The sequence below is a fragment of the Saccopteryx leptura genome, chromosome 3 (genome assembly GCF_036850995.1).
Source record: "Saccopteryx leptura isolate mSacLep1 chromosome 3, mSacLep1_pri_phased_curated, whole genome shotgun sequence".
NCBI classification, from domain to species: domain Eukaryota; kingdom Metazoa; phylum Chordata; class Mammalia; order Chiroptera; family Emballonuridae; genus Saccopteryx; species Saccopteryx leptura.
Genome location: NC_089505.1, coordinates 322,718,806 through 322,745,928, shown reverse-complemented (window position 1 = coordinate 322,745,928; position 27,123 = coordinate 322,718,806). Strand labels below are relative to the sequence as shown.

General features: G+C 35.4%; 1 protein-coding gene across 4 annotated transcripts in view; it reads right to left on the bottom strand.

Annotated features, from left to right (window-relative positions):
- The window catches only part of PCMTD1 (protein-L-isoaspartate (D-aspartate) O-methyltransferase domain containing 1), an 80,121-nt gene that overhangs the window by 14,773 nt on the left and 38,225 nt on the right, over window positions 1-27,123 (bottom strand). For 3 of the 4 annotated variants that reach the window (XM_066379075.1, XM_066379073.1, XM_066379074.1), the window contains one exon: window positions 15,574-15,676. The exons of the other annotated variant lie outside the window; for it this stretch is intronic. In XM_066379075.1, the coding sequence (XP_066235172.1) occupies window positions 15,574-15,676 (103 nt within the window). The remainder of the gene's footprint in view (window positions 1-15,573; window positions 15,677-27,123) is intronic. 4 annotated transcript variants of the gene reach the window in all.

Here is a 27,123-nt window from a genome sequence, read left to right as displayed (position 1 = left end):
CTCTCTGTGCCACAGAAGAAATAAGATGGTTTCAAAGCAAGGACATTCTATCCTGGCCACTTGTTCCTGGTTACAGTGTTGGTTCATGGTATAGAGTTGTAATTTTATAAACTTTCCTATTTAGACTCCTACTTTTTATTCCTTAAATTCTGACAAACCTGAAAATAGTCTCTGACATATAACTGAAACCTCAATGCACTAATAAAACATGTACGCATTTTTAAAATTAATGAAATTTTTTCTTTCATTTTTAAGTAGATTCAAGTTAACATGACCACACAGCAAAATCAGGCTATCATTTCAGGATGAAATAATTTACATGAAAAGTTTCAGCATGCAGTGAAAAATAACACTGACTCAATCACAATTATTTTTACTTCGTAAAACATATTCTGTCCTTGGGTAATTAACAGACTTAATACACAGTTAGTTTCCATTAAAATTCATTAAAACACAGACACATTATGATCCCTGACAGTTAAAGAATAGTGTACCAGAATTACACTCTGTCCTCAATTTCCTGTATTCATGGAGTGGGATGGGAGTAGGATGGGAAGGGTTGAGGGGGTTTGGGTGGGGGTGAGTCAATAAATAGTGCAGACCCTATAATCTCTTCTCCATATCCTCACACTAAGATAGTCTATGCCCCATCATTTCTTTTACTATAACTGCCTCCTCACTCACTGCTCACACTTTTTAAGTCTCCCTTCCATCACTTTGCTACCTACAGGTCAGGATAGGTTCAAGCTTCTTAGAATGTAGGCTCTTTTTGATTCTATTGTCAAGTCATCCTTCCAGACTCAGTTCCTGGCTCTGCCCCTGCCCACACATACTATATGTTGTAGACAGATTGAATTATTTGCTTCTAATGGCTTACAGTAACTATTATAAAGTGTTTTTGAAACACTGTATCTGTGGATGTGCTGTTCCTTTGATAAATGCCTACTATACCTTCTAGATATAGTTCAAATACTAGAATTGCAACAAAATCTTATCTAACTCTTTAATAGTATCTCATTCTTTCCACTTGCTAGCACACAAAAAAGTGTAACTTTACCTACTGTAGAGAACATTGTTAATTTCTTTTATATTCAAGATTATGGTACAATTGATGATTGTCTAAAATATGGCCAAAATATAATTTCTTGGCTTTTAAGTAATTAGATACTGTTAATCCAGTTGTTTAATCATTTTATCAAGCTCAGAGTACACTTTATTTAAAAAAAAAATTTTTTTTTTCAATGAAATCTATCTAAAAATCTTCATTAGTTTTGGCCCTGGCCGGTTGGCTCAGCGGTAGAGCGTCGGCCTAGCGTGCGGAGGACTCGGGTTCGATTCCCGGCCAGGGCACACAGGAGAAGCGCCCATTTGCTTCTCCACCCCTCCGCCGCGCTTTCCTCTCTGTCTCTCTCTTCCCCTCCCGCAGCCAAGGCTCCATTGGAGCAAAGATGGCCCGGGCGCTGGGGATGGCTCTGTGGCCTCTGCCTCAGGCGCTAGAGTGGCTCTGGTCGCAATATGGCGACGCCCAGGATGGGCAGAGCATCGCCCCCTGGTGGGCAGAGCGTCGCCCCTGGTGGGCGGGCCGGGTGGATCCCGGTCGGGAGCATGCGGGAGTCTGTCTGACTGTCTCTCCCCGTTTCCAGCTTGAGAAAAATGAAGAAAAAAAAAAAATAAATAAAAAATAAATAAAATAAAATAAAAATCTTCATTAGTTTTAAATAATTTAATTTAAAAAAATTTAAGTCATAGTTTTAAGGATGAATGTAAACAGGAAATTTAAATAAAAATTTGAATTATTAAACCCCTTTTTACTATCAAGTCTGTTAATCAACTCGAAAATATTCTTAATAGTTTTAAAAGCTTCCTACTATTTAAAAATACGTGACAGCTTATAGAACTATCACCTAGAAAAACACCATTACAAGGGAACCACTTACAATTAAAACTACTTCTCATATTAATGATATTTTACATAGCCTCATCCCAGCAAAATGAATCAGCAAGTATTTAGTGCCTGATCTAAAATTAAATGTATGATTTTAGTCAAGTTACCTTCTCCAGTAATTAGCAAAATGCCTGTCAAATACTACTTATTGATGAGCACCAGTTGTGTATAAAGACTGGAAACATCCATGCCTACATTTACGGCAAGGACAAGCATCAAACAATCTGCCCAATTAAAGATTAATTTGCAACTATGGTAAATGCTCTAAGAAATGATTCTAGAAGACTGAGCAGGAAAAGAAAACTAACAGACTTGGGAATTGGAGAAAGGTTCCTTGAGAAATAAGAGGCTATCTTAAAAATAAAACAGGGCAATCCAGAGCCATAATATCTAAGATGGTAGCCACTAGCCACATGTGGATTTTGAGCCCTTAAAGTGTGGGTATACATACTGAAGTATATTGTAAGAATAAAATTCACCTGGGATTTAAAAGATTCAGTACAAAAAAAGTAAAATATCTCAATACTTATTTTATATTTATGTCCATATATATATATGTATATATTTATATGACATACATATTTCAAAAGACACATAAATTTAAGCACCTGCTCTTCTACTTATCATCTGTAATTAAGAGCTTCCAAGACTTTCTCCTTAACACAATCATCTCTTTGAAACAGTCTCCTGGTTTTCCTATCTTTGAATATTTCTTCTGAATTAATTGTATCTCCATTACCTATTCTAGTCCTCAAACTATTTACTAAATAAGCAAACCATGTAGGAAACATAAATGTTCTGTCAACTTTTCCACCTACCAACATTAAATATGAACCCAAAGTTGACAAATTAAATATGCTAACAACAAAAATTTCAGGACTAGAAGACAAAACTTGCCCAGCTATAGATACCAAAAACAAAAGTGCCTATGGCACTGTCTGTATCAACAGAATGGTTGCTTTACTAAATCGGTTACTATGAGTAACTGAAGTTTCATGTTGCAGAATGCATTTCCCCCCAAAATTGCCAAAAAAATAAAGCAAAACTCAAATAGTAAAACAAAGAAAAACAGCCTGACCAGGCTGTGGCACAGTGGATAGAGTGTCAGACTGGGATGCGGAGGACCCAGGTTCGAGATCCCAAAGTTGGCAGCTTGAGTGTGGGCTCATCTAGTTTGAGCAAAGCTCACCAGCTTGGACCCAAGATCGCTGGCTTGAGCAAGGGGTTACTCGGTCTGCTGAAGGCCCACAGTCAAGGCACATATGAGAAAGCAATCAATGAAGCAACTAAGGTGTCGCAATGAAAAACTGATGATTGATGCTTTTCGTCTCTCTCCATTCCTGTCTTGTCTGTCCCCATCTATCCCTCTCTCTCTCTCTCTGTCTCTGTAAAAAATAAAACAACAAAAAACAAACAAAAATACAAAGCCTTTTCTTTTATAAATAAATCAACTGTTCTATATAACCGAAAGGTACTTTTTGGGAGCCTTTCTTAAGATTTTAAACAAGTCACCCTTATCCTAGGAAACAACTTGATGTTTTCCCTTATAACACTGATGAGAACTAGTATATTTGCTTTGATGTTTAAAATATTACAAAGGATCATTAGAGAAAAGTTAGATCTCTAAATTTATAAATAACTTCTACTAATGCAAATGGAATATACACTTCTAACGTGCATTTGGGATCTTTACACTTTCATTTGGCATATTTTAATTTCCTTTACCAGAATACTCAAATTTGAAAGTTTAATTGAACTTCAGCTAATATTTCAAAAGGATTGAACTATTTCTAGATATAAAGTAGCAAAACTTTAGGAACAGAGTAAAATTAAAGAGAAAAGTGTAGTATTTTTAAATGTTAGCATTAAAATATCTGGAACAGGGGTCCCCAAACTACGGCCTGGGCTGCATGCGGCCCCCTGAGGGCATTTATCCGGCCCCCCGCCACACTTCCAGAAGGGGCACCTCTTTCATTGGTGGTCAGTAAACACATTAACCATCTCATTAGCCAAAAGCAGGCCCATAGTTCCCATCAAAATACTGGTCATTTTGTTGATTTAAATTTACTTGTTCTTTATTTTAAATATTATATTTGTTCCAATTTGGTTTTTTTTTACTTTAAAATAAGATATGTGCAGTGTGCATAGGGATTTGTTCATAGTTTTTTTTTATAGTCCAGCCCTCTAACGGTCTGAGGGACAGTGAACTGCCCCGTGTAAAAAGTTTGGGGACCCCTGATCTAGAACATAGTAGCGAATTCATATATCAAATACATTACAAAAAAGTTATAACACTACCAATTTAGTAGTTATATATTAAAAAAAGTGTGTACCAGAGTGTATCCTATCTGGGGATTATTTATTACACTTACAATGATGACCTTTTCTACCAGATTATACAAAAATCTTTCACATTAGTAAAGAAAACTCAAATTGCATATATTAACATCTTTTTCATAGCTATGGAGCATCTTTCCTAATAAAAAACTTACAGATGAGCTTTATATTTCCTAATAGATATATAGTTGAAGACATTACTTAGATATTCTATATTTTGATACTAAAATTATGGTTTATTTTTATAATAGCATTTCATGTAAATAAATTCATAGCAAGTAAACTTGTATTTCTTTCAAGAAGTCTATGATGAAAATTTTTCAGGCAAATGTTTATGGATATGCTCATATATCCATATCTATGTTTGTATCATATATATATCAGTGTTTTTCAACCACTGGTCCGCAGAATGGTCCCCCAGAAATTTCATGCTGGTCTGAAAAAGAGTTAACCATCCTGATGTTGTTTGAAGATTATAGACCTACTGATCTTAGTTGAATTCATTTATGCTCAGGGTGATTACTGCCTTAGTAGTCCCCAAAATAATTCTATTTTCATCAGTCCCCAAATGTAAAAAGGTCAAAAACCACTGACATATATGAATAAATGATTCCTTTAAGACATAGATGATGACTACCATGCTATCAGAGTAAACTATAACTCCTATTAATTCTTCCAATGTAAAGAAGAAAATAAAGAAAACATTTTCTTTTTTAGGCTTTTACTATATTCTGAAAGCTGCATCTTATCTAAGTTTCCACAGACCTTTATAGGCAAAGGATGTAATTTAAACCACAAATACATTTCTGTAAAATCTGGAAGACTGTAAAAATAAACTAACCAGAAGTTTTCAGTTTATTACAAAATAGCACTACACTATTTATAGATTTACATGTAAAATCTAAGCTAAAAATAGTGAAAGAAAAATCCAAATTCCACTTTTTCACATCAACCACACACTAAGTAAAACCGAAGAAAGAGAAAACAAAAAACTAAAACAGCACGAGTTCTACCAAAGTGATACTTCCTTTGTGATTATAACTTTACTCATAAAAGTATGGGTCACGTGTTCTTTCCCCTGTTTTTATGTTTGATTTAGGGGAGTTCATTAAAATTTTGTATGTTATTAAAATAAAAAGCAGCAATCATTTTTATTCTTTAAAGAATAATTCCAAAACAAAGTTTCCCAGATAGAGATGACTCACATTCCTAACTTACACCTCCCAACAATGTTATCTATATATCAGGTCTACCGGAAAGTTCTGTCTGTTTCTATCACAAGTTTCGATGCGTAAGCACATGTTTATTTGGCGCATGTGTGCCTCTCTATTTTTATCACTTAATGTAGACATACTGATGTAGCAAATTAACTAAAAGTTGATTCACGTTAGTCTTCTGTGTGAAACGATAGTATACCCATGGCTACTGATAAAGTTCATTTACGCCACTGTAATTTTTACGAATTTCAACAAGGAAGAAATGCTACAGAAGCATGTCTGTCAAATCCACCATATTTCCCGGACTTAGCACCCTCCGACTATCACTTGTTTTTGTCCTTACAAAATTTTTTGAAGGGCAAAAAATTCAAAAATGAAGAAGATATCAAACAAGCACTGGTTCAATTTTTCACATCAAAAGATAAAATATTTTTCAAAAATGGGATATACAAATTGCCCTCACGCTGGCAAGAAATAATTAATAATAATGGCAATTATATTATTTAATAAAGTTTATTGATGGTAAGAAAAATTTGTATTTTGTTTTATTCCAAAAACAGACAGAACTTTGCGGTAGACCTTATATAAAGTAGTTCTGAAATATGAGTAATAACTACAAATTCACTTACTTTAGACTTATTTATTGATTTAAATTATAAAATATAATACCTGCTTTTTAGACTCTCTTATGCACAGGGAAAAAGTATTTGACCTACTCTTAGTAAAACATATACTGAAAATCATTTGTGAGAAAATAGAGAACACACATATATCTTGGTTTACAACATGAATACTTGCCCAAAATAACACCAGGATTCTAATCACTTACCTTAGCAGTGGTTTTCTTTATAGGTGCATGTTGTAACATCTTCATCTTGAGATGGACAGATGACTTCGTTCACAGCAGGGACCTTGCCAACTTGCCCATATAATTCTTTTGATAAGCTGCTAGGAGATCAGGGTGACCTAGCCTTGCCCTGCAGCTTCCCTCTTAGACGGATAGTCTAGGTCTAGGAGCTGACTGAGAGTAGAAAAAACAACATTCCCCTTCAATACACTGTTGAAGTGGGGGCTGACAATTTGTAAACCTAGTTTATCAAGTGCCACAGGATGCTGTCATTGAAAATTTAGACAATTATTCCAATGGAATAAAGGATTTCAAGGACACAGGAAAACATCCTATTTGTTCTCATACCTCATAGAAACAGCCTGAAAATGAATCACAGGAAGTTCTTTTTCATAAAACAGTTTGTCAAAGTATACCTTTGGAGTTTTAAGAGTTATGACTATTTCATTAAAATAAGATGAAACTTCAGAACTTTCCAATGGGAAGAAACCCCAGGGAAATGTTAAATTTTTTGATCTCCAAATACAGTTAAACCACTAAAAACCTCTTATAATCAATAATTAAGCTACTGAATTTTTAAAAAAATTTATAAACCAATGACTTTACCTTTTCAAGTGTTTCCCTTCCAACTGCACCAATCTCATTTTAGAATAAGTCAAGCATTACGTAAAGCAAAGTGTTAAAATAAACACAGTAATTTTTCATGCAATGAAGTTTTAGGAAAATCCAGAGGATCAAGAATAATCTCTAAACTTTTTATAGAAAATACAAGTACCTCATAAAAAAGTGAGTCTTCATGCATTCAACAATAATTCTTTTTCTCCTAATAAAGTATTTGAAGCCATTAAACATTTCCCCATGCCATTTCTAACTGATGTTAAAATATGTAACTGAGGACTATTTAACAATTTCTCTGTTCCACCATATGAATATTTGGCATGATTAAAAAACGTTTACAACCTGTAATAGCTGTTATAAAACATGATCTGAACATTATAGGTATACAAAAATCATTAAATATGAGAAATATTTTGAAATAATGTTGAATATATATTTATACATAGCAAAACTACTTCAAGTATGCTGCAATTCTCTTAAAAGATGAAGCAGCACTACTCTAGTGATAAAGCTGACAAAATATTGAAGCATTTCTTTTAATGCAAACAGAATCACATGAAAAATAAAAACCTATCATAAAAACAAAATTAGGACACTACACTGTCATAAATCAAATGTCCTATAACACAAAACTATACTATCTCTGAATTTAATTTAAAACTTATACTTCAACTAAATTTGAAGAATGCATTGCCTCTTCCACTCACCTCTGCCCCTAATAGTAATTCACACTATAATGAACAGAGTAGGTGTGTTTTGGAATAAAAATGCTATAGTGCCTTTAACCATATTAACAGCACTATTTGTAATCTGAAGGACATAAATGATAAAAATAAAAGTGCTGCTTCAGCTTTGTATGTGGGGCAAAGTAGCTAGGCTGTAATTCATTGGGAAGAAATATTAGCATAAGTATATGTTTACAGTCATAGCTAAATCAGAACTAAACAAAAAGACATAGTTGAGGCTATGGCCTGTGTAAATCTGTTTTCCTGTTTGGGAAATGTAGACATCAATGTTGCCTCTAGAACTATGTATAAAGCACTTAAAATGGTATATGGTATTTAAAGAATAGGCAGTATATATTAAGGGCTATTATTTTTATCATCTCATCACTGTTTTTAGTACTTAAACCATGACTCATTTATATGACAAACTATATAGAAACAAATCCATTCAAAGAGAAAGCAATTCTTCAATAAATCAGACTATTAAAATACTTCTAAAATACTTGGGGAGGAGGGGTGATGGGGTCTATTGTCTTACACACACTCCATGGCATGCACTCTAGGGAGCAAAGTCAACTATATGCACATATTTACATATTACATAAATACATAAATGTAGCTAAAGTTATACCAATCCCTATTTACAGGGTAAAGGTTTACAATTCAGGCTCCTTTAATTGACTAGCTCTTCCAAGTAACAACAGCTTGAGAGATTATTTTGCTTACTGTACATGCACAAATACTGATTCATATGTAATTTGGTTTTTCCTAACTTTCTCCTTCCCTCATAAAAGCCAAACACCTAATGGTTTTTAAAACCTAGGTCCCAATACTTGACTAAACCAGAGAGGGCTAAAATAAAGATGTTCCAGAGTTTGTGTGAAGAGTAGTAGAATGGGGGTCAGCAAACTATGGGTAACAGGCCAAATCCTGCCTGCAACTAGTTTTTATAAATGAACTATACACTAGATACTCTGGACTGCCACAAAGATAAACAAGTGGGTCTTCTAACTGAGCCTGAAACATTGATGGAGGCAAAAATGTCAAAACTGAAGCTGTCCTACTTTGGGTACATCATAAGGCGACAGAGGAAAAGACAATAATGGTGAAAAAAATAGAAGGCAGTAGGGCAGGGGTCGGGATGCCACATATTTTAAAATGTAATTCTGTGAGAGCCATACAATATGTTTAACACTAAATACAAGTAAACGTGTGCATTTATGTAAGACCAACACTTTTAAAGTACAATAAGTCTCTGAATTCTTTTTAATAACGTTGTTATGCTGTTGCTAACCAATGATGAATAAAGTACTTCTTACCATTAATGCAACTTCTGGTGCTGCATGATTTTGCTGATGGCTTTGTAGTCTGGTTGATATGTGGTGAGGTTAAGCGCCTTGCGGGCGTTGAGACTTCCATCCCTTAAACGTGGTAGGTTGGTCTTAACGTTCTTTAGATGTGAGAGACTGCTCACATGCATACGTAGAGCCAAACATTGTCAGTACAGCAATACTCACATGCTGCAGTGTGTGGTATGTGATGGGAAACGTGTTCCAAATTTTGACAATCAGCTGGTCCGCAGGTTGAAGTTTTTTCATTTCTCCCCACTTGTGTTTGCTCGCCAACTCTGCTTCCTGTCGTGAAAGTCTTTCTAAATCTTCAGTCAGTGACTTGAACTTATTCACCCACATGTCTGAGGCCTTCAGGTCAGCAGCTATAATTATAGCTCAAAATCTCTTCGGAGACACTGGGGATGTAACTCAAGTCGGCACTATCCACTGCACACTTGTGTGGATGAGTGATCAGCTTAAAAAGACGAGTGCGCTCAGCCCTGGCTGGTTGGCTCAGTGGTAGAGCGTCGGCCTGGCTTGCGAAGTCCCGGGTTCGATTCCCAGCCAGGGCACACAGGAGAAGCGCCCATCTGCTTCTCCACCCCTCCCCCTCTCCTTCCTCTCCGTCTCTCTCTTCCCCTCCTGCAGCCAAGGCTCCATTGCAGCAAAGATGGCCCGGGCGCTGGGGATGGCTCAGTGGCCATCTGCCTCAGGCGCTAGAGTGGCTCTGGTCGCAACAGAGCAATGCCCCGGATGGGCAGAGCATCGCCCCCTGGTAGGCGTGCCAGGTGGATCCCAGTCGGGCGCATGCGGGAGTCTGTCTGACTGCCTCCCCGTTTCCAGCTTCAGAAAAAAAAAAAAAAGACGAGCGCGCTCATGAAATTCTCCAAAGCACACTTTGAATGACTGCAGGAGATTAGATGTGAAGAGCTAGCTGCTGGAGATCAAGATGTTGAGCAGGGTCACTTGCTGTGCATGCATCTTTAAACTCTCCCAGTTTTTCAAAGTGTAGTAATCGACCAGGTCGATGATGAAGAGTTTCAGCTTGTTTTCAAATGCAAACACTGCTTGTTGAAGAGATAAGACTGTATTTCCAATGCCTTGCATTTTCATATTGAGCTGGTTCAGATGTTCAGTCATGTCCACGAGATAGTAGAATTTCAGGAGCCACTCAGTGTTAGCTAACTCAGGATGCTCGACGTTTTTCATTTCAAGAAAACTCCGGATTTCGCTCAGACAAGCCGCAAAACGGCTGAGCACTTTCCCTCTTGACAACCAACACACATTGCTATGCAGAAGCAGACCAGGATAATTATTCCCAACTTCATCCAGCAGTGTTCTAAACTGGTGATCATTTAAAGCTCAGGTAACAATAAAGTTGACCACCTGAATGACCAGTGACATCATATCCCCAAGTTGCTCACCACACAGCTGAGCACAAAGCGCCTCCTGATGTAGGATGCAGTGAAAACTTAGGATGGGTCACTTTTCATGTTCACGAAGAAGCGCTACGAATCCTGTTTTTCCCCACTATGCACGGAGCACCATCAGTACACACCAAAATAAATTTATCCATCAGTAGATTTTTTTTTTCTTTAGTGAACTCAGTGAAAGACTTGAATAAATCCTCCCCTCTTGTTGTCTCTTTCATAGGCAAAACAGCAAGACTTTCCTCACGAAGTGTGTCACCAACAGCATACCTTGCAATCACACTGAACTGGGATAAATGGCTTACACATGTTGACTCATCCAAAGCGAGAGAAAGGAATGCTGCTGTATTTATATCCTTCCTTGTGTTGTCTCAATTTGATCTGCCATCATGATGGTACAATCATGAACAGTTCTTGCCGACAGAGACATGCCTTTTATTCGTTTGATTAGCTTGTCTTTATCCGAAAAGTCATCAAAAAGTTCTTTGGCAACATCAAGCATGAATGTTTTGGCATACTCCCCATCTGTGAATGGCTTTCCATTTCTCACAATTGCTAAAGCACCAGCAAAGGTAGCCGAATTCCAGTCACCTTGTTGGGTCCAAACACGGAGTTGCTGCTGCTTAGCTTGCACTCTGCACAGTAGCTCTTGACATGCTTTCTTTCTGCTGTCCCCCATTGGATATTTCAATGCAAATATAGTATGGCAGGTGTCGAAGTGCTGCTTTATATTTGACTGTTTCGTCAATGCAATTTTATCATTGCGTATTAGACACACTGCAGAACCTGCTCCCTCCACAAAGGCGAATTCCTCTGTCCATTCCTGCTGAAAAGTATGATACTCTTCATCTTTTTTTCTTTTAGCCATCTTCTTCATCAAAAGGGTTTCTGCAATTAGCTAGCCGACGACTTGATTAAAAGGAGGGAAGTTTACTTCCTGACCTCACAACGACCTGTGTATGTTATGCATTATCCAATAAAAATTTGGTGTTGTTCCAGAGGACAGCTGTGATTGGCTCCAGCCACCCGCAACCATGAACATCAGTGGTAGGAAATGAATGAATTGTAATACATGAGAATGTTTTATATTTTTAACATTATTTTTTTATTAAAGATTTGTCTCCGAGCCAGATGCAGCCATCAAAAGAGCCACATCTGGCTGGCGAGCCATAGGTTCCCACGCCTGCAGTAGGGAAAGAGCAAGACCAAATATGAGATGGACTCAGTAAAAGAAGCCATAGGAATGAGTCCATAGGAACTAAGCAGGGCTGTTTATAACAGGACACTGTCGCTATCACTCATTCAGAGAGTCGCCAGGAGTCAGAGCTGACCCAATGGCACATAATGCATAGAGAATAGCCCTATACCCATTTCTTTACATACTGTCTATGGCTGCTTTTGCTGTGTAACAACAGAGTTGAGCAATTGCAACAGAGACCATTTAACCCAGGAAACCTAAAATATTTACTACCTGGTACTTTATTAGAAAAGTTTACCAATGTTTTAGAAACACTGACATCAAATGCCAGTTTTAAAAGGGAATTTCAGTGACTTGCAAATACCTTAGGTAGAGCAAAGTAGTAAATCATACAAGAGAGCTCCACCATCCCTCCCATCTCAAAGTATAGTAAATTCAGAGTAGCTTCTCCAAATTATTTACAGCAATCTACTGATACAGGATTAAGGCATAGGAAAAAAGTTTGAGTGTACAAGCATTATAATAAAGTTGCTGTTCCTAAAAGAAGGAATACAACTTTTAAGACTCAGAAACAAAGCTTGCTTATAGAACACAAAAAAAACACACGCACATTTAAAAGTCACCTGACATTATATATAATGTTGAGTAGTTTATGGATTCTTTTGTCACCTATTATATTTGGAAGTTCACTATAAACTCAGAAAGATATATGTAAGAAAACTTCAAAGATACAGTTTAAATTGTGACATGACAGTATTTTTGAAAAACAGAAACTGATAAAAAAGATCCAAACCAACAAAAAAAGATCCAAACCAACAAAATAAACAAATTGGAAGATTATGGTTGTTACCTATTCTCATTGTGTAACACAAAATCAAGAATAATCTGGTACTAAGAAATGCATCAACAGCAATTAATTTTCCTGAGTTACTTTATATTTTTTAATTAAAATATGTATTTTAATGAGCTATACACAAATATAATGAAACTGCTTGGAAATGGAATTTTAAAAATCCCTTTGCATGGCAAAGTTTTTTTAATTAAAAAATTGACAATAAAATTATTCACAAACATCAAGAAAAACGGCAAGGCCCTGGCCATTTTGCTCAGTGTTAGAGCACCTGCCCAGTGTGTGGATGTCCCAGGTCAATTCCCAGTCAGAGCACACAGGAGAAGAAACCATCTGCCCTCCACCCCCGCAGCCATGGCTCGGTTGATTTGAGCACATCAGCCTCAGGCACTGAGGATAGCTCCGTGGAGCCTCAGCCTCAGGTGCTAAAAATAGCTTGGTTGTGAGCATGGCCCAAGATAGGCAGAGCATCAGCCCCAGACAGGGGTTATCAGATGGATCCCAGTCAGGGCGCATGCGGGAGTCTGTCTATCTCCCTTCCTCTCACTTGGAAAAAAAGGAAAAAAAAAAAAGAAAAGAAAAATAGCAAGAAAATCAAACACAAATAAGACTATTATATCTTTATAATTTGTCACTAAAATCAAGTGATATAAAGAGAGAAAAAAACTGACGACTCAGCAACTAACTTCCAACCACTTTACGCAAAATGAAACTTTTTCCTATTACTTACTGCTCTTTTTAGGCAAGATATTTTTATAATCTGAAATACATAACTAATATTTCAGAATACTATTTGAAAACTAGGATAGATAAAATTTCCAGAACTAATTTTTTGAAACCAATTTAGTAATATAAAAATTTGTTTTGAATAGTTACAACACTTCAGAAACAACTATATTATAAAATCTGACTGGTTATTTTAATTAAAATAACTAGACTTTTAAAAATTAAAATAAAAAAAAAATCAAACACATCACCATACTTTATGACTCATCATTTTATGAGTAACAAATCTGCACAGTGCAGTAATATGAAATACAAGCGTAGGAAATTTGATCATTTTACAATTACATGAGAACAATTTTAGAAAAATGAGACACTTAAATACTTATAGTCTTTCAACTTATCCGTGGTAAGGGTTAATATTTAAATTATATCAACATAAAAATGCTTTAAATAATGACACATTTTACTGTTTCCTAGGATCACACCCACTTGTCAGCAATAAAAGTGAACTCCAGAAACTTGTAAAAAGGTGCTTCAGTGATTCAAAATTATTCCGAGTTTGTTCACCTTTATTAATAAACTTGAAACTGAATTACCTGTGCCATCATATATTCATATACAAAATATATTACTATCTCATATACATGAAGAGTCCTTACAGACCTTAAATATTTACTTTTACATTTTCTATGTTCAAATGTATTCAAAAGGTCCTTATGTACAGTTTCAACATCAAAACAAAAATTAAAACAACCTAAGTTCAGTAAGTTTAACAAAATTCTAGTTCTAATACACAATGGTCACATCCTAAGCACTTAACCTGCTATTAATCTAAGTATAAGACAAATTTAAAAGAATGCTAAAACTGAATCTCAATTTCTTATAAAATTATTTCAGCTAAAAACTATTTTGTTCCTATCAGTGTTATTCTTGAAACTAGAATATGAACCAACACGGTAAGCATTTGAAAAATAATTCAAAATATGAATTAAATGTCATTTATAAAGACAAGTATAAATAAGCTAAAGTATGGTACTCAGCAAATTGATACAGAAAATTCAAGGGGTTTGCTCAAATCCATTGAATTAATTATGGAACAAATTAAAACCTGAGCACTTCCAAACTCTTTGAAGTGTGCTTTAGTGAAGTCTTTAATAACCCAGTTACAATCACAGCTAGAAGACACAAATCCTTCCCTTCCCTCTACAACACTGAGGATGTAGCCTATCAGCCTGACGAGTTTTCTGCTCAGCCAATCAAATGTCTTTTGCTAGAGGATAGATACAAAGTGGCAAGAGCAAAGGGGAATGAAAAAAAAAGGAGGAGGGGGAGGGGAAAATGTACAGAAAGGGAGGGGTAAGAGAAATACACTCCAGCAGACATTCACAGGGCCTTCTTGGTTTCCTTCTTGGCACTGTCTGTCCCCAAGCCAAAATTCTGTAAGAAAGCTCTCATCTCTTATTCAGACTTCTCCACATTTCTAACCTCCATGGTCATAGCCAGGGCCTAAATATGAGTGTGGAAGGCTCACGCCCAACAAGCTGAGTTGCAAGTCTGAATGGTTTTGCATTAAAAGTTAGTTGTATAAAATGACTAAGTTGCAAACTTGTGATTTCTATCCTTTTCAAAGCATTCTTTGAAAATATGACCAGTTGAGAGATATAAATGCCCTGCAAATTTTACATATTTTCAGAGTTCAGCATAAGAAGACTTTAGCATAAGAAGCCCTTGCTCCATAGTATTATCATTACTGAATTTTAAAAATTACACACCAGATAGACTTCAACACAAGCTGAAGAACCAAAGACTGCAGTATTTCTTCGATGGGAAGTATAAGTTCAAAACAATGGTTCTATAAACAATTTCTCAAACACAACTCTATCACAAGATAGATCAATTTATTTTTATCATGATTTCCTTTAGATATATTACAAAGTAATTGAATTTTTAAGAATGTCCTTTGTATGCTAAAAGGTACCATCCTTATGTTGCAAATAAAGAGAATAGAACTAAATTACTATCCCAAAAGTATAAAACCAGTCCAGAAAAGTATTCCAATCCAAAAATATTTATAACTTCAGAAAAGGTACTTGTATTGTTTAATGAATGAAACATTATCCTATTAATAAAGTGAAAGCATGTTACTTTATTTATAATTACTACAGATTTTACACAGAATAAAAATACCATAGAATAATTTTTCTAAATTAATTCTCTCGTTTTATACATTTGATTTTTGCTACATTCAACTAAGCAATTCAGAGTCAATAAACTAATACTAATGAGCAACAGACATGCCACATATCTATTTATCAAGTGCTTTAAAATCAAAACTATAGATATACTTACTTATCAAAGCTATCACTATTTTTGATGAAGCTCTCCAGTTTTTCCTTGGCATATTCTACCACATCTGAATGAAGCTCAATCCCATGATTTATTCCAAAGGGACCTGTAATCGTAGCAGCATTTTTATTAAAAATATATTAATAATGTCACCATAGAGCTCGATTAGTTTCTGCTCATTTATCACAGGAATATTTAAAGAGGGCTTGAAATACTTGATTATCTACCAGCCACAGGTTTAAAAAGCCAAATGGAAATCTCAAATTAACACTGCATTAAAAGAAAAAAAAAAAAAAAGCTTAACTGTCAAGATAATAATGCCAAAGAAATAGTCATAGACTGAAGTGTAAATTCTTTATCATTATATTTTTCACTGTTAAAAATTTGGTAATTCTAAAATCCTGAAACTATATGGAGTTACGGTTCTTTTTCATTGTATTTTATCACTGGTGTAAAAAAAGACACCTGGTAATTCTAAAAATCTCAAAACCGTGGGCTTAGATATTATATAAATATCTATCAGCACCCACCACTACCCAGTAAATTCTAACTTAAAGGGGCACGAGCACAGTCCATGCCTTCTGGAGATCCCATTGTCGAGCAGAGTGTGGCCATCAGTCACTTTTGGTGGAGCTGATTTTACTCTCCTATTCCTGCATACTTCACACTTCTCACTTGGTGTATCTTTTTACACCAAGAATGAGTAACATTCCAGGAATGAGAAAAAGGGGAGCACTTGCTCAACCTCAGATGGTTTGTGGATGGCTTCTTTTCTGACCCTGGTACCAGCTTACTGACAATATTGACTTAACTGGATTCATGTCTCTTAAGGCTACTGTTATTATGCATGCTTTCTGACCCATGACCCACAGGAAAGCAACACACAATTTCATCTAGTTATGCTAATTTCCTTTGAACTTCTGAAATTGAGTCAACCAGGTTTTCTACTCTACATTTTTGCTGAATCTGTCTTACTTGAAGACAGTTCTCCTAGGAAAAGGTGTGTATGCTTTTGTTTGTGTATGTTATTCATTTTTCGTATCTTCTATGGACTAATTTACTCATCTTACATCTTAGGAACTACTTAACTGAATGTGCCCCCTAATGAAGATCATTAAAAATATATATTGACATTTAAAAATAACAAAAAAAAACCTATTGCTCACCAATTATGTTCAAAAGTTCAGAGGACACATGAAAAATGGTTTATAATCTATAAACTACCTAAACAACAAAAATTAACCTAAAATGTTCAGATGCTATCTTCAAGCCAAAATCAGATAATGTTTTCACCTACTACATTTCTATCATATTGTATTTGATTATTAATGAAAACTGATTCTACTTAAAAAATGTATTCAGGTGAAAAGATTAAATTAAATGGTACTTGAGTCATTAAACCACAACAGATAAAATTTCCTTTGCAATGGTTTAAAAATAATTATGATTGATACAAGCTTAAACACTTTCTCATTTTTTGTTTCCTTGTTATAGAACTGCTTGTTGGTCTTACCTAAAACTAGAATGTCCATCCAATATCATTTAAGACTTCTTATAATCCCTAATTATTGCCACAGGAAAACTGACTAAAAATAAAATTTCTTTTATCAAAAAATAAACCAAAGTGGCAAAAAAATAGAGAAGTAGTCATGTCACTTTAGTACTGAATCTGAATATTTTCAAAACTTGAATTTCTTTAAGGAAACAAAGTATGTTAAGAAAAACTGAATAAAGTTCTCCTCATTTAAAAACTCAAACTACTATTACTTAATATTAGTACATAGTAAAAAAAATATTGTATGAAATTAACCTTATTTTCTTATTTATTACCCTTTTATGGTGACCCATTGAAAGTAAAACATAACAGAAGTTAAGAGATCAAATAACAAAGGTGAATACTGCTGAAATTTGACATTTCCTATTAGATTGAATGCATAAGCACTATATTAAAGGTGTCAAGGAAAGAATCTGGAAATCAAGGCTTCTGTTCAATATTTCAAACAGCCTCGTTATTAACAGGAAGCTTGAACTTCACAGCTTTAGGTCAAAAGGGACTGCACAAGCTGTTTGCCAAAGACGCAATGGTCTCTTTTTCCTTGCTGAAAGCAACTTTCTGCTTATTGTTTAACAACAAGATGGCAACTTTTGGAAATAAGTTTTAAAATTTCTCAAGAAAATATCTTAAGAATGTTTTTTCATAAAACCTTTACACATCACCTTGACACAAGATAAAGACATATTCATTAATATACAAAGGATTTGACAATACCATAAACATACAAAATATATTATACATTAATCTGTAGTGCAAACACCATTTATGATTTTAATGGAAATGTTTAATTTTAAAATAACAAAGAGATATCAAATAAACTGGTAATTAACATATTGAAAATAATAAAGAGAATGCATTAATAAAAGGCAGAACTTAAAAATGTCGCCAATATTTCATTTATTTGGAGTGCAATATACAACTAGAATACATCAAATGCATAATAAAAATGTAGTGTAGTTAATTACAACTTGTATTTTACATCTGTATTTAATAGAACAGAAATATCAAACACAGAAATCTAAAGAAACATATAGCTGCTTCTGAGGAAATAGAGGTCTAGGGTAGGAAGGAGACATTTTTATCCTTATCTAAAGTGTGTCTTAACTGTATGCATGTATAACTTTTTCAACCAAAAAATGAGGGAGTCAAAGAAAAATAAAAGAGTAAAAGATTTTAAAATAAACAATATAAATAATTCTAATAGAAAGGTACAAGCTGTCAATAGGAAAAATAAAACGGTATCCAAAATAGTAACATTTTCTAATATAATTTAACAGATGAAGCATAAACTTGACTTTGTATTTAATAGCCTAATATTATTTTGTACTTATCAACATGAAGAAATTTTTTATGAAATAATAAATGCTTCATTTTTGTAATACATATTTTAAAAAACTGAAACTTGTAACAGTTGACCACTATTTTAATGGCAAAATCTTAAAGAGAAAACAAACATAACAAGTCATAACTTATTCAAACAAAACAGAAAAAAACTAGGTATCTTATATGTTAGAATTTGCTTTTAATAGTCCAGTTTTTAAGAGCAATACAAATATAAAAAATTCCAATATCATAAAATGTGGTGACTGCTTTTCTTTTATAGCTGTTGGCTCTAATCTAACTCATTTATTACCTGTCACTCAGTAATCAAAGCTTATACATTAAGGTAAAAAATTATTAGGTACAAGTATGAAGTATCCACGCAATATCTACAATTCTTATTTACATCTATGTTGACCCCATATTATACACAATACTCAAGCTTCCCCCTACTTTGAAGTACCCTGAAAGGCTGTTTGTGAAGTGCAGGATAGAAGCCTTCATGAGGCAGGCCAAAGAAATCTGAGACCTTCATAAAGCATTTGAATGCAGTTCTCAGTAACTTCAGAATTCTGTGTCAAGCTCATTTTTACAAAACATACACTCTCAATCAAAAAGTATTTCATAATACATAACTAGAAGAGCTCTAAAGATGAACTAATTCAAGATCCACTATTTCAACTGAGAACTCAAATCTAAACACAGTGGAGTGGTAAGAAAGTGGCTTTAAGGGCACATAGATGTCTTAGTGTTCAACCTTGATTCCTCCTCTTAATGACTGCATAATCTGAGATCAGTCACCTACCATTTGAAGTCTTTCCTACTGTGTAAAATGAGTCCCTAGGAAAATCATGTAAATTATGTAAAAGAACTTCATATACTATAAAGTATAAGACGGGTACAAATCGTTATGTGTCCTTTCCTTATACAGAAAACAGGTTAGCTATAGAAGCAAAACTATAACCTATATGTGGTCTCAACCCTAATTTCATCTTAGAATAACTTGGGAGTTTTAAAATCACATTTAAAAGTAGACTAAATTTGCCTGACCAGGTGGTGGCACAGTGGACAGAGTGTAGACCTGGGACACTGAGGACCCAGGTTCGAAACCCCAAGGTCGCCAGCTTGAGTGCCAGCTCATCACCTTGAGCATGGGATCATAGAGATGACCCCATGGTTGCTGGCTTGAAACCCAAGATTGCTGGGTTGAGCAATGATCACTGGCTCAGCTGGAGCCCCACAGTCAAGGTACATATGAGATGCAATCAATGAACAACTAAAGTGACACAACTGTCAGTGGATGCTTCTCATCTCTCTCCCTTTCTGTCTCCCTCTCTCATGCTTAAAAAAAAAAAAGTAAATGTTTGGGTCACTCCCCAAAAAGGTAGAGGAAATGTTTCAGGGTGTGCCCAAGCTCTGCAGGCAACCACTGCAAAACTGCCACACCCTCCTATTTATTACAGAGCGCAATCTAAATGATTTTAATATGTCTTTGCACTATCCAAATCTGTTTTCATTGGTAAAGTGTTATCAAGAGTTAATAACTAAATTAAATCATTTTGGATAAAATCTAAGTATTTACCACAAGAGGGAGTAGCTTAACCACTTATTTGACTTCTATAAAAGTAATACAGTTTTTCTCAGTGAAAACTAAAATATATATGTAAAAGGTACAATGATATTTTATTACTAATTTTAGTTATATAAAATTAAGCATCTTTGAGGAGGTTTTTAAATAACTTGAGAATTCAGAGATAAATAAAAGGTAAAAAAAAAGAAAAAATAGGTTTGATTCTTTTTTCCATGAACAATGTGAGACATAATGTAGAAACAGAAAATAATGCAAAGGTAGAGAAAGAAAGGAGAGAAATAGGAGTCAGCAAAAGGTTCAATGTAATCACTTCCCTAGATAAAGGGAAATTAATCTAATGCATTGCCATTTAAGATATAATTAATTTATTATGGTTTCTCCACCATAATATATCTTACACTAAAAACACATTATTAAAGAAAGGCAAAACTGTCAAACAGTTCCTGAACCTTCCCATGATAGCTTAACCATTCCAAAGCTGGTTGGAAATATCTAAGACTAGAGATTTGTTCTCCTCTCTACAGGTTTAGAAAAGGCCTCATGAAATAAGTCTTGAAATTTACCAGAAAGTTCAGGTTCTAGCCCCTCTAGTTCCTGTGAGTTTATGGATAAAGATGTGCTATTTTTATTACACTTCAATTTCAGAAATATGTTTATACAAAATCTGCAAATGTTAAACAGTTACAGAGATGGATGCAAACTTCTATGCAAACTAAATGTATAAAATGTTGAAATACAAAGAACAGACATCACAATCAGTTCACTTACTTATTTCCACCCAACAGGCTGAAAATACTCATCTAATATGTCCAAAGCAACTTATGACTATCTCATACATCTACATTGGAACACTGATATAGAGATAAGTCTCTACCAAATCAAATTCAATAAACCGAGGGGAAAAAATAAGCTCAACAATAACAATAAAGAATAATTTTAAAAGCTAAATTTTAAACAGCTTTAGAACTTGATCCAAATTTCATTTTAATGCAATTATTTCCCCTAGAATCTATATTCACCAGTTCTTTCCTTCTGTAGTATATTTACTTGTGAAATACTGGAAGATAATCTGGGCCAATATAGTGATCAATGCACATAAATACTCAATAAATATTTACTAAACTAAATGAAGCATGTCCAATATAACTGACATAATGCTTCTACTGCCAGTACAGAAATGACATACACAATTTCAAGGGTACGGGATGTTTATTATGTACTGCTATATCCTAAGTAGCTGGCAGAGTGTCAATTAAAAAACTACTTTTGAAAGAATAATACAGTATATAAATGTAGCTATAGTCCTAAATTTAAAAGACTCACAAGGCTGAGACAAATAATATACACAAAGTATAACAATGTATATTTTTCATGCCTTGATTTAAAAATAAAATAATACTAGCAAAAATCACTAAGTATATATCAAATCCATTTTATCTGATATTATCATGAATGAGGCATTCCACAAAAGTAAATCTTACAGATAAGTACATTTCATTCAAAATAAATTTAATTTTGGCTGTTTGATAGAAATCTTCTAAAATACAATACATATGTTCCTTTACAAACCCAAGATGATTCTGCTGACTTCAACTATAATCTCTCTAAACATCATGTATCATTGATCCTTGAACAACACAATGTTTAACTGCATGAGTCCAATTACACATGGATTTTTAAAAATAAATATACAGCCAGCTCTCTGTATCCGTGGGTTTCACACATGGATTCAACCAACCCCAAACTGAAAACAATATTTTCGATCTGCAGCTGGAAATTCTCAGAGGGGGAGGGCCAATTCTATGTCATTATTCTATGTCATTTTATAAGAGATTTTGAGCATCCACAGACTTTGGGTCTCTGTGGGATCCTAGAACCAATCCCCTGCAGATACTGAGGGATTACAGTTAAGTTTGGGGGAGTCAAAAGTTTTACATGGATTTTCAATTGCATAAGGATCAGTGCCCCTAACCACCACATTGTTCATGGGTCAACTATATTATGCATAAATGAAGGCATTCTGAGGGCTCTATAAAGTTATTTTTGAAGTGGGGAGGCAACCAGATTAAAAAAAGGAGAGGAAGAGAAGGAAAATCTTTCAAAGTATGCTTTTATTGCCTATTCCACAAAATATTATGAAAGAGAGACAAGAGACTGATGTTCAGGTTTCTGAATCTGAGTAATTTTTGGCTGAAAAAAGTCCTATTTACCAAAATGGAAAACACAGGAGGAAGAAGAAAATTTGAATTGCTGTCTTCTGTGGGACAAAGTAAGAAAGGATAACAAGTTGGAGACAGGTTGAACTTTTGGAATCTTGTGTCCACTGAAGAAATATGTTGCAGCAAGCACCACACAATTAAATACCGTTTGTTAGTGCGGCTTGGAAGACTCAAGAGTGTGAAGAACTCAGTGGGCAGATCTTAATACTAGAAACTTGTGAAACCTCTGAATGTGAATATTACAAGAAGACAAAAGATCCACCCTTCAATGCAGGCTAAAGTCAAAGGAAGCTTCTATAAAAGAACAGGGAAAGAAAAAAAAAAAAAAAAAAAAAGAACAGGGAAAGTGTTTACAAAGGCAATGCAAAATGATCTGAAACCCAGGGAAAGAATCTTTGAAAGCCAAAGGTGTGGGAGGGTAAATGGGCTAACCTTTGAGTCACCCAAAGAGAATGTGAAGGTAGTTTCTAGAAGGGACCAAGAACTCCAGTAGCCCAAGCAGCAATGGTTTTAACCTGAGGCGCCCAGTCCAACATTCAAGCCAGCATAGGTAAGACTGTATGAGAAGAGAAAGAAAATTCTGTAGACACCAGCTTCTCCTCTGGGTGATAGAGATTCACAAATTACTTCATACATAAAGAGAGAATTGCAGAAAAGATTCAGTAATTTTCTGAACTATATAACTGATACTAATTATGTGGTAGTTTATGTTGTATAAAGTCCAGCTAACAATTAGCAAATGCTAAATCATCACTACTAGTGGAATATGTACATATACATGTCTGAAATAGACTATAATCTTAAGTCCTAAAACCTCACATTGGTAGTCTATTTTCTTTATTTTATAAAAGAGAAAATGAACATCAGAAGTGTTATGACAGTGCGTAAGGTCATGTCACTAGTGAGTCCAGAAATGGGTCCCAAAGCCAGAGCTGCTTGCACTGCACTACCCACCCTGTCTCCACCCTGTGACTATCTCAGTAAGACAGCTAAAACAAGAGGGCAGGAAGGAACACACTCAGAGAGACTCAAATTGTTCACTCCTCTACGCATGTGCACAAATAATCTTGAAAGCCCCACTAGCCAACTTTGAGGGTTACAAATAAATTTTAGCAAGTGGGCAAATCTGCAAATACTGACTGACTGCATTTGGTACATGGACGATCCAAACTGGGGATAGTTCATCCCTAAGGTAAAAACTCAAGATGCAAAGGGAACCATCTAAGAATTTTCACATCGTTGAGGGAATTGCCTTAGAACTTCTATGAATAGTACATGGAAATATAAACAGAAAATACTACTATAAAAACTGTAAAATGTCAAAAACGTATTGTTTCCTAGTATATTTTTACTATTTCCTATTTTTTGCTCTGTAATAATTAGCAGTAATATCCATAAACACAAAATAATCTAAGTATTGATTTTCAGATAAATAAGATGGTTTAAAGTAATGATTTTCACCCCACAACCAGGAGTAAAGAGGGGAAAAACTATTAAGATGTAGAATAGTGGTGGCAACTCAGTATGGGGTATATACGCAGAAAAAATATGCCTGAAAAACTTGCCCTGGCCTGTTGGTTCAGTGGTAGAGCGTTGGCCCAGCATGTGGATATCCTAGGTTCGATTCCTGGTCAAGGCACACATAAGAAGCATCCATCTGCTTCTCCATCTTCCCCCTCTCCTTCCTCTCTCGCTCTCCTCCTCCCCTCCAGCAACCAAGGCTCAATTAGAACAAGTTGGCCTCAGGTGATGAGGATGGCTCCATGGTGTCTACCTTAGGCACTAAAATGGCTCTGGTTACAACGAAGCAATGGCCCTAGAAGGGCAGAGCATCGCCCCCTAGTGGGTTTGCTGGGTGGATCCCCATTGGGGCATATCCAGGAGTCTGTGTCTGCCTCCCTTGCTCTCACTAAAAATAAATAAAATTAATAATAATAGTAATAATAATAAAAACCAAACCAGGACTAAAAAGTAATAGTTTAAAAAAATGAGAAGCACCCTGATACAATGGTAGAGCGTCGGTCTGGCGTGTGGATCAATTCCCAGTCAGAGCACACAGAAGAAGTGACTATCTGCTTCTCCACCCCACCCCTTCCTCCTTTATTTCTTTCTATTTTGCTCTTTCTCTCTCTTCCCCTCCCACTGCCATGGCTCAATTGGTACAAAGCATCATCCTGGGAACTGAGGATGGCTCTGTGCAGCCTCTGCCTCAGGTGCTAAAAATAGCTCATTTGCAAGCATGGCCCCAGATGGACAGAGCATTAGCCACAGACAGGAGTTGCCGGGTGGATCCCGGTTGGGGCGCATGCAGGAGTCTATCTCCCCTCCTCTCACTTGAAAAAAAAGACAGAAAAAAAAAAATAGAAGAAAACTTTAAAAAAATGAATAGCTCTAAGGATTTCATAAAATGGTGAGTAGTTCAAATGGAAGGGCTTTTTTCAAACCAGATTAGTCCCAAACAAAGCCTATACCAAAAACAGCATTTATATATAATTTCTAAAAAGAAAAAATAGAATCTCCTCCCCTGACCTGACTCCCAGAAAAAGGAGGATAGAGGGAAAACGGAGATTTGGTTAATGTAGAAAATATAATCTACTTTAAAAAGAACCCTGGAAACCTACACAATGTGTTTTGTCTTACCAATAAAAGTGGGGCAGGGGGAAGTCCTGGATTCTATTCCAGGCCAAGGCACACAAGAGAAGCGCCCATTTGCTTCATCCTTCCCCCCTACTTTCTCTCTGTCTCTCTCTTCCCCTCCCACAGCCAGGGCTACATTGGAGCAAGGTTGGCCGGGGCGCTGAGGATGGCTCCATGGCCTCCACCTCAGGCACTAGAATGGATCCAATGCAGCTGAGCAACGCCCCAGATGGGCGGAACATCGCCCCCTGGTGGGCGTGCCGGGTGGATCCTGCTTGGGCACATGCAGGAGTCTGTCTATCTGCCTTCCCACTTCCCACTTTAGAAAAATACAATAAAAAAAACACAAAAAACAAAAACAGTGAGGCATGGGATGAAAGCAAAACACCACTATGGATCTCCTGATTCTCTGGCCTAAAGTGAGCCAAGAGAGTTTTCTAAAAGAGCATGATTAAATATTTGAATAGTATATATTTCATAAAGGGACTATAAAATATAGAGAACACTTACAAATCAGTATTACTAACAAGTTAATTTAAAAAAGGAGGGAAATTTTACCATTTGCGACAGCATGGATGAACCTGTAAGAGTATTATACTAAGTGAATAAGCCAGTCAGAGAATGACAATATTGTATGCTTTAACTCATGTGGAATCAAGTGGGGTTGTGAGGCTGAGTGAAAAAGGTGAAGAGATAAATAAATAAATAGATAAAGCTCACAGACAGACAACAGTATGGTGATTGATTACCCGAGGAAGGGGGTTTGGGGTGGTAGAAGAGGGTATGGGGGGGATACGTAGTGATGGAAGAAGACTTGACTTGGGACAGTGAGATCACAATGCAGTATACAGATGACCTACTATAGAAATGTACCCCTGAAACTTGTACAATTTTATTAATCAATGTCACTCTCCCTAAACCCAATAAAAAGTTTTTAAAAGGGGACTGTATCCAAAATATATAAAAAACACTTGTAACTCAATAATACTAACATAACAACTTAATTTAATAAATGAGAGATCTAAATAGTCATTTCACTGCAAAAGATACAGGAATGACCAAAAAGCACAGGAACAGATGTTCCACATCACTAGTCATTAAAGAAGTACAAGTTAAAACCACAATGAGAAACCACTTCATACCCACTAAGATGGCGATTAAAAAAAAAATAGCATCAAGGAGGATGAGGAGAAACTGGAACCGCTTACATTGTTTATGGGACTAGAAAGTGGTGCAGCCACTTTCAAAAAAGGTTGGCAATTTCTTTAAAAAAATTAAACATAAACATACCATACAGCCCAGCAATGCTACTCCTAGAAATCCACCCAAGAGGAATTAGATGTCCACACAAAAATGCATACATGAATATTCATAGCAACATCATTCAGAATTTCCAAAAAGTGGCAACCCAAATGTCTATTAAGTGGTGAATGGACAAACAAAATGTGCTATGCCCCCATTAGGGCATATTATTCAGCTGTACGAGAAATGGAGTTCTAACACATGCTATAGCATAGATGAACCTTGAAAAATAATGCTAAGTGAAGAAACCATACACAAAAGACTATATACTGTTTAATTCTATTTATAAGAAATGTACAGAAAAGGCAAATCTATAGAGACAGAAAGTAAATGAGTGTTTGCCAGCGGCTGGAGTACGAACAGGGAGTGGATGCAACTAGGTATGGGGGATGTTTTGGGGGGAAGTGTTCCGAATTAGATAATAGCAATAGCTTGCAAATTCTGCAAATTTATTAAAGCTCACTGAATTGAATGTGACTAAAATGAAAGAGAAAACATTAATATCTGCGGTCAAAGGCAACATAAGGGTAGCAAATGAGAACAATTTCATGTCTTCTGATAAAAACAAAAAGAGAAGAGTATAGAGACCAAACAGGAAGGCAACCTATAGCTTAACTATTACATATAGTGCTGAGGTACTAAAATAGAGTGTTGGAATGATTCTGGCAGTCTCTCCACAGTCACTCCTATTAACTCAACAACTAGATAAGAGATTAAGAAAGTCATTAAGTTGGATGGACCTTGATACTATAGTGAATCCCTAAACAAAAATGATCAGAATAAAGAAGAACCATACCTACCTATGTGAGAAAGATAATCAGAATAATTTGTCATCATAGTTCTACATTTAACTAAACTCTGGGAAGTAGAAAACTTGAGAGGCTTCTTTTCTTACACCCTGTTTTTCAATGGGATTCCCTAGCTATGAT